The 12,887-nt window shown below is 47.2% G+C and overlaps 1 protein-coding gene across 3 annotated transcripts in view; it reads left to right on the top strand.

Annotated features, from left to right (window-relative positions):
* The window catches only part of sgcd (sarcoglycan, delta (dystrophin-associated glycoprotein)), a 133,030-nt gene extending 126,281 nt beyond the window's left edge, over positions 1–6,749 (top strand). For all 3 annotated transcript variants that reach the window (XM_037466919.2, XM_037466917.2, XM_037466918.2), the window contains 2 exons: positions 2,099–2,222; positions 4,609–6,749. In XM_037466919.2, coding sequence (XP_037322816.1) covers positions 2,099–2,222; positions 4,609–4,794 — 310 coding nt within the window. In that variant the 3' untranslated portion in view covers positions 4,795–6,749. The remainder of the gene's footprint in view (positions 1–2,098; positions 2,223–4,608) is intronic.
* Positions 6,750–12,887: the final 6,138 nt, after the last annotated feature.

The raw sequence follows: 12,887 nt of genomic DNA, 5'->3' as shown, positions 1-12,887 counted from the left end.
TCTTCTTCACTCTGCTTAAAATGATTGTGTGTGCGATAAAAAAAAAAAAAAACGCACCGGAGGAGGCGGAGTCACATCCCGTATGTTCCCCGCACCGCAGGCCTCTGGGTCCTCCCGCCCAGTCAGGAAACATCTCTAACTGTTGCTAGATGTTACCCTGATACTGTCAAGGAGCTTTAAGAGCCTCCTCATTAACCCTCCTCAGCAGCGACTCCTCGACATCACAGGGCCGCGTGGCCACGAGAGAGAATGCGTCCCGCAGCTCTTTCTCCTGCGGCATCCTGGGCTCTTCCTCCTCGTCTTCCTTGCCTCTCCCATCTCGGCTCTTGTTTCGACTCCCTGCCACCTCCAAACTGCCCGTCTCTGTCTCCTTATCGGTGTCCGGCTCGCTCTCTCACGTCCACTCCTCATCCTCCTCCTGCCCTCACTTACCCTCCAGCCTCCTCTTCTTCTCGCTTCAATTACCTTCATCCTCCCACTCCCCCCCTCCCCTCCCCTCCCGGTCCTCGTGCTTCTCCTCTCATCCCCCTCCCCCACCCTCGACTTCTCTCGTTCGTCCTTCATTCTCCTCACGTGCTGACGCCCTTTTCTTTGGGTTTTATTGTGCCCACTTTGCTTCTTACAGTATTAATCTCTAACTCTAAACTCCACTCGTGGCCTCGTAGTTTAACCTCGTGGTTGCATTCATCTTCACATTAAGCCGTAAACCAGAAAAACCCAACACACGGTCCTTCTTGTTTTCATTATTCAGCCCCATATGCACATTATCATTGGAACAGGTTTAAAGCTAAGACCCTTCATCCATGCCTCCTCCCCCCCCCCCCCCCACCCCTCTTTCCCTTTCTGTCCTGCCTAATTTCACAGTCGCACCTTTCTCCCCCCCCCTCCCCCTCGTCATCCTCCACACCTTCATCTCGCACCGGTCTCAGTAATTGAGCGGATGGCGCGTTCGCCCTGCCGAGTGTCCGGCTGTTCCTCGGCGCCGCGGTGAAGCAATAAGCTGCACGCGCGCCGGCCCCAGATTGCCATTTAACCTGTGATTTGCCGCGCGGCGCCACGGCAGCTCATTGGAAACCCACCACTGCTCATATATTTATACACACACACACACACGGCGGCAGGGTGAGACGGATGATTTGGAGAAGGCGCCGCACGGCCGAGGACCGAGGAGTCAGGCGTGGAGGAGGAGGAGGAGGAGGAGGAGGAGGAGGAGGAGGAGGAGCAGGACGGTTCTGCCGCTGCATGAAGTCCGGAGACACAGTGTCAAACCTCTGATCCCAGGTGCAGATATCACACGCTGCCGAGAAAATCCAGAGAAAAGGGCACGACGAGACGAGGTGGAATGGAAAAGACCAGGGTGAACAAAACGATCGTACCCTGTGGCTGCCGTAGAGGTCAAAGGTGAAGACAGGGAAATGAGATTAAAGAACTGGAAGCAAAGACAAATTTAGCGAGTAAATATCTAGAAATTGGTTTGTTGTGGCATTTTGAAGTTGTTTTGTACCCATTTAGATTCCAGTTTTATTATCAAATGCGGAAAAAATGTGAAAAGGAAACAGAAATGAGAGTCAACAAAATGGTTTGAATTGTTCACAGCGACTGTGTAGCGTAAATGAAGACGTGTGTTAGGCCTCTGTGGTTCAGAGAGCTCACCTTTATGTTTGAGTTCTGACAACGGGATCGAATGATGTTACACGAGAGACTTGTGTCTTCATGAACACATGAATTCTCACCAGACCCAAAGCGCTGGAGAAGATCTTTATATAACTGTATATTTGTGTGTAAACAGAACCTTTTAAAAGCTGCTACCTGCTCAGATGGAAACCTCACCATCCCCCAGCTGAATAACACAGTGTGTGTAGAGGTGTGTGTGTGTGATACCAATAAGAACCTTCCCTATGGAACAAACATCTCAGCACAGACACGTCCTCCTCTGAATCCGCTGAGGCGCTTTGACGCCTCCGCTGCTCCCCGTAAAGATCCGCCTCCGCTCCATCCGTGGCGGCGGCGGCCGAAGGGCGTTCTCGCGTCACGCTTTGGGTTTTAGACGTCGGAGGTGTTTATTTCACAGCACTGATCTTCCTCTGACCGTCCCCAGGCTGGAGTCCCCCACCCGCTCCCTCCTGATGGAGGCTCCCAAAGGCATCCAGATCCTGGCGGAGGCCGGAGACATCCAGGCCATCTGCAGGAACGAGCTGCGGCTGGAGTCCAAGGACGGAGAGGTGAGTCGAAGCCCCCTCTTCAGCTGAAATGTATGTGGACAACATTCGGATCGGTGAAACAACAACTTAAATGGAGTATTATCAACCTTTTGACTTCTTAGCAATCATCCCTTTTGTTTTTTAATTGATTTTCTCTTATTTTGGTCTTATTAACGGGTTGAAATCAGAAAAACCACCTCTCCTTACTTGATTGCTGACAAAACTGTGAGGCTAAAACAACTCGACACAACAACAAATCCTCCCACTCCGAAAAAAAAATGAACTTCTTCACTTATTTTTGTCCTGCGGCCACACCGGCTGATTGGGCTCCATCTCCGTTTCTCCCGTCCAAACGTTTTTTTTTTATTTTATTTTTTTAGCAAACAGCGATCCAAACAATAGGCAGCTCCCTCGGCCGATGTGGAACAGGCATTTAGCTTATTGGCACCAGAATCTCTCACAGAGAGGCAGCCCAAATTCTTCTCTTCCTTCCCTCAATCACCAGTGTTGACTTTTGGCTTTTTTTTCAATCTTCCTGTCCACTCCCTTTGTCCTGTTTTTTTTTCTGTATTCAACTCTCCTCCTACGGCTGCTTTCATCCTTTTCCCTCCCGCTTCGGAATTCCTCCAAAACCGTCCCCCGATTCGTTACACAGTCCTCACATTCATCACAGCCGGCTGTGCTGATAAAAGGATTTCCCACCTCAGGTTGCACCAGTCATGTCATGTCAGATCTGTTTAAATCAGCGAAGAAGGATTAGGGAGAAGAAAGTGTTTAAAAGTTTCCCACAAAAACATTTCCGCACGCCCGAGACGAGCTCTGATACGAGACGGAGGGGGGAGGGGGGAGAGAGACGGTTTTCGCAAGGTGCCCTTGGATTTGGATCACTGTAATTAAAAGCATCCGCAGGAGCCCCGCCCACCTCTCGTCTTCCTGCGGTTCCGTGGTGGAGAATCAGTTGCTGTTGATCTTCTCCACTTGTCAAACCTCTCTCACACACACACACACACACACACACACAGTTTTCTACCGATGCATCATGGGGCTATTTGTGATATTTGTCTCAAGAGCACGATGCGGAGGCGACGTGCCATAGGAAAGCTTCGGGAAAATTAGAAAGAGAAACAATAGAGAACATGTAAAACCACGAGTCTGACCTTTGCGTGGCTCGTCTACACACATAGACACACACGCACAGACACACACACGGCGCCTCGCACTCTGTGCCCCTCGCGGTGAAAGATTTGTTGGGCAGCAGCTGTCTGAGGCAGCGGGCTGAGACTCTGCTTTAAACGTGTTCCGGGTCATTTGATGGCGATGCCTCCCACAGGCGCCCGATAATGGCTCCTCCACCCTTCTTTTTTTTATTTTTATGGCTCCTCCTCTCCTCAGCGGCCTCCGTACGAGCCCCCGGAGGCCGCTGAGGAAGACGGGGGGGGGGGGGGGAGATCAATGTGGGGAGTCAAATTAGTGCACGAGTAGCCGTGTGCTCGTATGTGTGTTTGTGGCAGAATGGATTCTTCTTCTGGGGGGACTTTTACTCCAAATGATGACTTTGATGGTCCTGCAGGATGTCTGTCCACGGAGAAGATGCCGAGCAGATGCATTCTGGGTGACGTTTCTCATGGGGACTACTTGGCCGCTCCCGAGCTCACGCGTTGTGCTTCAAATATAAAACACCAGCTTCCTCGCCCTCTGCTGTGAAATGGGTGTGGCTTTGTGATGTCATCAGCTAGAGGCAGGGTTCACAGATGCAGACTGTTCACTGAGGTGATCTCATGTCTCAAGATGTCGGTGTTTTCTGCCAGAAGTGAAATATTCTAAACAAACGCCTTAATTCACCTTCAGCCAACCAGAAGCTACTTCACTTGGTTGTGTCCTTTAAAACAGCAAGTGGATAAAATGTCGAAAGCCACAATCATTCATCCTAGAAGTAAAAAAGACTTCAACCTTTTAAATCAGACTTTCAGAATCCATTAAATCTGAACTTCAAGATGTGCTACAGGGGGGAAGACAGATAACGGTTTTTGCTGCCGGAGGGGGGGGGAGAAGTCTTTTTGGGGTTCTTACAGAGAGTTGACTCTCATCCCGCCTGCGTCTCAATCACGGTGCTCACGTCGCGTAGGAGGCACCGATTGGACCAGATGACGAGCAGCAATGTCCACCCTACGGTGCATTCCAGGTCTATTCCCTGGCTCATGAGCCGTGACCCCCCCCCCCCCCCCCCCTCCAACAGACGTGCGAGGTCTGCTTCTCGTCCTTAGTCTGCCACAAGCTCCGCCCCCCCAAACCCTCTGTGGCATCCTGATGTGTCAGCAGACTTTTTTTTTTTTTTTTTATCCGTTTATTTTGTCTTGCACCTGTTTCCAATGTCCTCCGTCTCTGTCCTCCTCCCCCCCCCCGCCAGATCTCCCTGGACGCCCGGAGGATTCGCCTGATGCGGCTGCCCGAGGGGAAGGCCTCCACCAGCTCCTCGGCCTCCGGAACCCGGCAGGCCGTCTACGAGGTCTGCGTGTGTCCCAACGGGAGGCTTTTCCTGTCGCAGGCCGGCACCGAATCCACCTGCCAGATCAGCAACAACGTCTGCCTCTAGGACTCGGTGCACACGAGGGTCAACGAGTAGGGCAGGAACACACAAGGACTGCCTGCGCTGAGGGAAACACCGACGACCTGTACCTGTACAGACACACACCCACATTCAAGTTACACTCTCAGACCGAGGTTTAGGCTGAGCCGATATGTTTTAACTGGCCACTACGGAAAGTGTTGGATTCAAGCTGCTGACGGCTGGTCCTTTGTGCCGATGTTTCAATGCTAAAAGATATTTTCTCCTTTTAATTTTGTACGTTTGAGAGTGAAGAACCTTTGAAATCGACATTTAAACCATCACGGGACACTAAAACTATCCACTGTGTGTCATACCCATCTCTCTAAGCTCTTTATACACACAGCACTGCAGGAGTTATTGGGCTTTTAAACTGAAATACATGAATAAAAGAAAAAAAAAAGGAAATAATTGCAGGTTTTCCCAACGTTTTTTTTTACACCACGGAGGTCATATTTTAGAACATACATCACATTCTGACTGGCTGCATCATAAAAGAACGGCGACGGTAATATACTGGTCCGACCCGAGAGGACACACGACACTAAGATGCAAACTAAATCACACACACACACACACACGCACGCACACACACACACACACACACACACACACCGACACTCTTTGCTCCCAGGAGCCTCCTGGTAGAAACTGGGAGGAAAATCTCCAGAGATTCACTAGAAGAGACACTGATCTGTTTCCCTTTCTCCCTCAAGCGCATTTCTGTACGGGAAGAACTGCGGGCATCACCCATGGCAACAGGCCCCGCCCCTTTATTCTGCTCCTTTTCTATGATGGTTGCCCCAGCCATAGATAAGTGAAGGGTGTATACTTTTGCTGTTGCTCATTTGGCATTTCAAGCTCTGCATGAGCACTTAATGTCGTCCTACATTCAGGATAAAGGAGGATTTATTCGACATGAGCACGAGTCATGGATGTATTATAAGATCGAGATACCAAAATAGCACCATTCAGACTGATGTTATCTGTTTCTAGCTCTCGTAGTTCATCCATTGGACTTTTTTCTTTGAAGTTAGACCTCTTAAGAACTGCCATTTCAGTCCCAAGCAAAATACCAGATCCAGAAGTGTGTGTAAGCATTGAGGTCTGTGAGTGTGTGAGAATACTGAACCACGTGAGAACAGAGCAGTGAGGGGGGGGGGTCACCTATTTATAAACGATCAGCCAGGCAGCACATTGGCACACAGAGAAGTCCGTCCACTCGCTCTTTGTTTGGATCTGTTCAAAGTGTGTCTTGACAGACTGTTTCACATCATTTTCACAACTGGGATTAACTGTTAACCTTTGTTTTCAGTGTCACTAAATGCTTCTGCTTCTTGGTTTGATGTAATCTTTTCTTGGTTTTAATCTGATTAGGAAGCTTCCGTGTTGCGCGGATCGTGTGTCACACACGTGTGTCCCCTCGACCGGTTTCTGGCCCCTTGGGGCCTTTTTTACAAAAGGACAAACTAACTGTCGCCTGGCGCTCTGTTTGAAAGAGGCGAGCTGTGACTGTGCCTTATGTCCAAGAAGAAGCACATCACAAAGACTTTCTTTGGCATCCCTGTGGGCGGGGTGGGGGGGGGGGGGACGACAACATGTCTGACTTCTCTCCCTTCGTGTGAAGTGCAAAGACCTTCGGGCCACACGCGACCGGCTGGCGGCGCCCCGACTCTCGGCCGGAGGATGTTGTCTGGATTTTCTGTTCAGTGATTCAAGAGGCAGACGTGTGACTGACAGCACTTATCGCACAACACCTGGCTCAAAACATCTGCTTCCTGGTCAAGGCCTGCTGGGTTGTTTTATACTCCATGTAGTTGGTGACTGCGGACCTGAACCCGTCGCTCATGTGTTCATTCACATCTGATGGTGAAAGTGTCGCGTTCTTTTGAACCCTCCTCCTCGCTTTGTTGCTGCATATTAAAGGACTCGAGCCTATCTGACCCATTTGTTTTGTTGAGTACATTTTGTACATCATGTATAATAATGTGAGCTCAGCCTTTTGATGACATCACATTCCTGAACTCGTCTCTCCTGCTGAGCTCACTACAAACCGTCTCTCTTTGTTGTTGTTGTTGTTGTTCTGTTGGGCCCAAGGTCTTTGCATTCTCTCCCAGTGTGTGTTTGTGTGGGCGTAGATGTTGTGTTACTACGAGTGAGCTTTCTCTGGGAAGCAAAAACACATGAAACCGAGTAGAAGGAGGCGGAGAAGGAAATGTTACACATGAGTTAGCACCATGGCTAAAGCTAAAGAACAAAAGGATCAGATCATAAAACAATATCATTAGACAAAGATTTTAAAAAATATATATTTCTTCGGCATGCACAATGCTCAAAAATGGTGTGCACATGACCTGCATATGATATGATGAAGACTCTGATCAGACTGTAGATTGAAACAATGCAGATCACGTGATCTGCGATGCAGCTCTGCGTGGTCGAGTCCTCGTCACTTGCTTCCTGCTTCCATCAGTTCAACATCTGGGTCGAAAACTGCAGCAGTCACTGGATCCTCGAAGGTGGAAGCTTTATTGCTGAAACACAGCAGTACAACAATCATGACATGAAATGATGACAATACAAAAATCACGATAATGAAATGATAACAATGCAAAAATCATGTAGTAAACATGTTGAGACGTTAAACAACACGTTTCCAGATTATTCACCTCCTTAAGGTTGTATTTCATTTACGTGGCCGATGCCTCTGATTCTGGTGATCATTGCGCCTCCCTCGTGTCATCGATCTTCCCCTCGGGCCGCTCGCCGTGAAGCTGTCGGAGCGGAGCACGATGTCACGCATCAGAATGTCGCCGCTGGTTTCTGCTTTCAGGGCGAGCAGAGGACGCCATCGCATCTCACCGCATCGGGCCTTTTATTTCTAATCAATAAACGCCACAGAGCCATCTTTCTGATGATGATGATGATGATGAAGATCATGATGGGTTTGCGTTCTCGTGGGAGACGAGAGTTAATGCTTCCCTTTTTTTTTTTCGAGAAATGTGTTGAACTTGACGCAGCGTAACGGATGAAACTCTTGACCTTGACGGCGCCCTCGTAGAAACATGGAAGGGCGAGGATTAAGTCGCCCACCCGACACGTCATCAGAACCTGCTGCTCCCTGATTCCTTCCCCCTTTTGTCTCTCGTAAAAACCAAACGCTGTTGTCGGATCACGTGATTTCACCAGAGTTCAATATTAAAACAATGTTAAGAACTATTTTTGCTGATTCGGCTTTAAAAGATCCGGTCTTCACATAGAAGATGCCGCAGAGCGCTGTGGTTGAGGTTCTTCTGCGTTTCATCTGCGTTGTTTCGTTTTGTGGATTTTGTTGCTCCGCAGGACGCTGCGTGCCGTGTAGTTGGCTTCCGCTTCGTTTGCGGTGAGTGTGAAACCTTTAAATTACATTTTGTGTTTGGAGCTGTTTGCTAATCTGTGGCGAGCGGGTACCGAATCGATGGTGTGACACGTCTGGTTTAACCTGCCGCAGGTACCCGCTGGCCTTTTTGGGCTTTAAAGGTTAAATGTGGACATTCTGTACTCCACGGTGGCTAATTGAAATGCTAACCAATATATTTCAAGTGTTGTTTTGACGGAGCGTAGTCATTTTGACCTTTTGAAAATGAATATTTTCAGCACTGAAAAAGGAACAGATCTGTGGACTGTGAAACCAAACGATCCTTTGCTTCTCACGTCGTTCTGTCACATTCTCAAGTGCAAACACAGCAAACTGTTTTTGTACTTTTCACCCTGTAAAAAGTCATCCAAAAAGTTTCCAGATTTGTGAGAATGAGAATTTAATTCATCATTTTCTGTTATGAAGGATGTTTTTTTAATGACATCGTTTTTTGAATGACATCATCACATTCTATGCAAGCAAAGGGACGCAGAACGCGTGGTGACAATGAACGATGTCAGTGAATGCTCTTAAATCAACACACCTTCTGTATACAGTTTGTATTCATGAGTCCAAACTGTACCAATAAACAGTTTAAAACGACCCAGTGACACAGTGACAGAGATAAATGTAGCCGCAGTGGGTCGGAACCAGTAACGTCTACTTCGCCTCCACCTCGGACCCCGAGGAGGTTTCATGTGGAATCTGAGTCGAGATTTCAGCTGCAACAAACAACAACAGACAAAAACGGAAGGTTCCCGGCATGAAGCCCTCAAACACCGGAACGGTTCCTCAGGAGGAACCAGACAAACTTCTACTGGTTCTGTTTGTATTTCTGTCAACCCCAAGCGGTGATGATTTTATTTCATGGCCTTTAATCAGGTACAGAAGGTCACCAGGACGGTCAGAGTTTGTCTTCATTTTATCCAACAAACCAACTTTAATTGACCCTTTATAAAGTAACAAAACAAGGGCTAACAGATGGTTGCATTCGATAATAAAACAAAGCCGACCGCAGCTCCAAACTGTAAAAACAGGTCAAAGTCTTTTTAATGCATTTGGGACTATTTTCGGCGGCGGATTGGTCCGTGTTTGGGCCCCTGCAGTGAGGTGTTTGAGGCGGCTTCTGGTGTAAGGAAGGCGATGATTGGTTTCCTATCCGTCCCTTTTCTACTCTTTAAAAGCGAGGCGCTGCGTGTTGGGTTCGTTGTGGTTCCGATTCTCAGATTCTTTATTGTTACAAATCATTTAGCGTTCCCCCGTTTTCCCCCGAAAATACACATCAAACCCCCGCTTTCTCTTTCCCTTCAAACCAGAAATAACCCTTTTTCTTAAATAAGGCTCCGTCCCCAATACCTTTTTTAGAAATGTTTTTCCTCAGAGGATAGAACGCAGACTTAATGAGGACTGTAAACTTTTTGTCTGAGATCCGGAAGCTTCTTCTCTGTTGGGCCTGTAAAGAGAAAAAAAAAAAGACATAAAGGGAGGAAAAATGAGACACAGAGACAAAAGAGCCTTTTAACAGCGACTGACATCGACACGTGGATCCCATCAACGCCGGGGCGCCGCCGCCATTAAAACGTGTCTCCGGGAAACAATGTGAAATCGGATTATTCCGTTCCCTCATAAAGCGTCGCTTTGCTTCGTCACACACGAACGTTCGACGTTGGCGGCAAATAACATGAGTGTTCTCAGGACTCCTTGTGGGTGCAGGATGAATCCGGTGTGGTCGATTCAATAGAGGAACCAAATAAACGAGTCACCGGTCATTTAGGGATAGGAATTAAAAATCCATTACTCAGAACAATGTAACGCGTCAGCGTCTCTGACTCTGCGGCCTTCAGTCGGATTATCGTTTCATAAATTGTTTTTCATAAAGCAATATCTTCACTGGGGGGGGGGGGGGGGGGTTCCAATGTCGCCCAACCCTTGGATCACTGTGCAATTATGTTATTTTTAAACATAGTTGTCATTTTATAGAGTGTGGAATCTTTTTCCCTGCAGGGCCCCATGTGTCGTGTGTGGTGCAGCGCCCCCTGTGGGCCGACTCGGACACCAACACGTACCCAACTCCATAACATCGATGGAACGTGTCCCTTTTTTGGGCCATTTTCTTACGAATTTGTTTTCTCTGATGTTGCAACGCAACGCCGGCTTTGGGAGAAAAAGAAAAAGAAAAGAAGTGATGTAAAGACGACCTGTGGCTGAAAAACCCAAATCACATTCATCTCATTCATTCTTACATCTCACCTGTGGGGACGGTTCTCCTTCCCTCCAGTGGAGATGACAGAGCCATGGATTTGACGTGCACAGATGTTCTCAATGTTCTCTCTTCATGTCGACTTCCAGGTTCTCATGAAAACACACGGGCCAAACGGGCCGTGACGCGCGGGTCACTTCTCTCGGGTCTGGCTGCTGGTTGGAGCCAAGCAGTCGGTCGTCGGGTAGAATTAGCAACGTCACTCACGTCATCTACCACAGAGTAAGTGAAGGTGTGTGTGGGCCTCTTAAGTCTCTCTCGCCTCCCTCTCTGCAAACGTGCACATGTGAAAGTGTGTTAACGCCACAGTGTGTTGTCAGCGCCTCAAACTGAGAGCTGAACTATCGGCCCGCCATTAATTGAGTTCACACACACACACACACATTAGTTTGCTCGGGGGATGGAAACAAATAACATAGTGGGGAGAAGAAAAAAAAGCAGAAGAAAAGTGTTGGGTTAATTGTACAAAAGTTATTTCACTCATTGCTATATTTTCCTTACTAGAAGTGTTGTTCTCTTTTATACTTACTAGATGTGTTTCTCTATACAAGTGTATCTCTCTTAGTGCAGGAGGAGAAACTGCCTGTCCCGGAAAGGTATGCAGGGAGTGCAGGCAGTTTCAATGTATCTCTCATACTGCATGGGAGGAATTGGCTGTCCCGGAAAGGGTCTGCAATTGTTGTAGATTTTGCAGGGCAAACAGGGTTCAACTGATTTCACCCCTTCCCTCAGCAGTTGAAACCTTATGTAACTAGGGCACTCCTAAGACAATAAAATGCCAGGAGAGCGGAGGCTGCTTCAGAGTGAGTTTGGAGGATTGTAACTGAACAGTCTCCGAGCACTCTCCTTGCAAGTATACCATACTCAATTCTCTGTGTCTTTCTTTGTGCAGGTTGTTGAATACAATGTTGGGGGTTTAAACCTAACATTAATTGGTCCTTCGAGCCGGATTCCAAGATACCTGACGATCCCAGTGGGTGAGTGAGATCCAGGCAAGTCTGTGGCCACAGCAACGAGACCCTTTCCGGGACTGGTTCCTCCCTTACGGGCTGGGATCCGAAGGTTGAAGGAAATCCAAGGACGCAGAGAATCGTGAGTAGACTTTTGTTTAAAAAAGTATGAATGAGAGAAACTAAAGAAGAGAAATAAAAACCCTGACAATCCTAGGCACTATCAGGTAAAATAAACGTTCGTCGACACGTAGTTAAAACACAGTTAAATTCCGTGGGAGGACAGACTCCTCTAGTTTCAAACTAAGTTAAATTCTGTGTAGGATGGCGGAGTCCTCTGTGGCGTGAAGACAACGTTTAAAACACAGTTAAATTCCGTGGGAGGACAGACTCCTCTAGATTCAGACTAGTTAAATTCTGTGTAGGATGGCGGAGTCCTCTGTGGTGTCAAAAAAATAAATGAGTGAATGAGAGAGTAAGTGGAAAATACAAACATCATTAGATATTTGTATTGTCATACCAAAACGGACAAGGTTCAAATGGTGAGTCTTTGTGGATGTTTGTAGACAAGAAAACTCCACCTGAAAGGGTTAAAGCGAGTTTTACCACAAAGATAATTGATCACCATCTTGCCGGAGAAACCCAGTGTTAGAACACAGCAGGTGTTAAGACCCACTGGGCCCAAATTTAGTTCAAAATGGGGAAGGGGCAAAGCAAAGAAAAGCAAAAACTCCTCGACAAACTTCAGTGTAGAGATTGGACAGTAGTACAAAAAGAAGACGAAAACGCAATAAAACCCCTGTGTTATTGGATAAAACGATATGGATTTAATGGCAAATTATCTACAGCGAACATTAAAGAATTGCAGCAAAAAATAACGAAACAATGTAAACGTAACGAAAATAAAATGAAGAAGGAAGGTTGTGAACAGACACAAACTTGGATGAGGATAGCAGGACAGCGAGAAGAAGGTGAGCGAAAAGCAAGAAGGGATAGAAAGGAGAAAAAGAGACATAAAATAAAAAAAAAATAAAAAAAGGGAGAGGAAAGTGAAGAGAAGGAAAGAGTGATGTTTCATAGAAAAGAGGAATTTTTGGAGGGGAGACAGACTCTCATCCAACAGGGCTGCAGCTGCGGAGCACCTTATCATGATGAGACAAGAGCAGCACACACACACACACATGCAGTACTAGCAGCTGAAGGGAGACAATGTGTGATTATTGATGCCAACAGAGTTACACACAGACAGTTAAAAAAGTTCAGTGCAAGAAGTGAATTAGATAGACGTAGCAAAAGAAAAAGATGTAAAATAAAAATTGATTTTAATGGTTTAATGATTTTGTGTCGTTTGGGGTTCACACAAATCAGTTAGTTTGGCGAATCAAAATAAATGAATATGTTAACACCCCTTATGGGTGAGAGACGCACACACAGAAAAGCGTCGGTGCAGTTAGGGGTTGGAGATCCAACAACA

The sequence above is a fragment of the Pungitius pungitius genome, chromosome 16 (assembly GCF_949316345.1).
Source record: "Pungitius pungitius chromosome 16, fPunPun2.1, whole genome shotgun sequence".
NCBI classification, from domain to species: Eukaryota; Metazoa; Chordata; class Actinopteri; order Perciformes; family Gasterosteidae; genus Pungitius; species Pungitius pungitius.
Note: the sequence above shows the minus strand (reverse complement) of the source record. Positions and strands in the feature narration are given on the sequence as shown.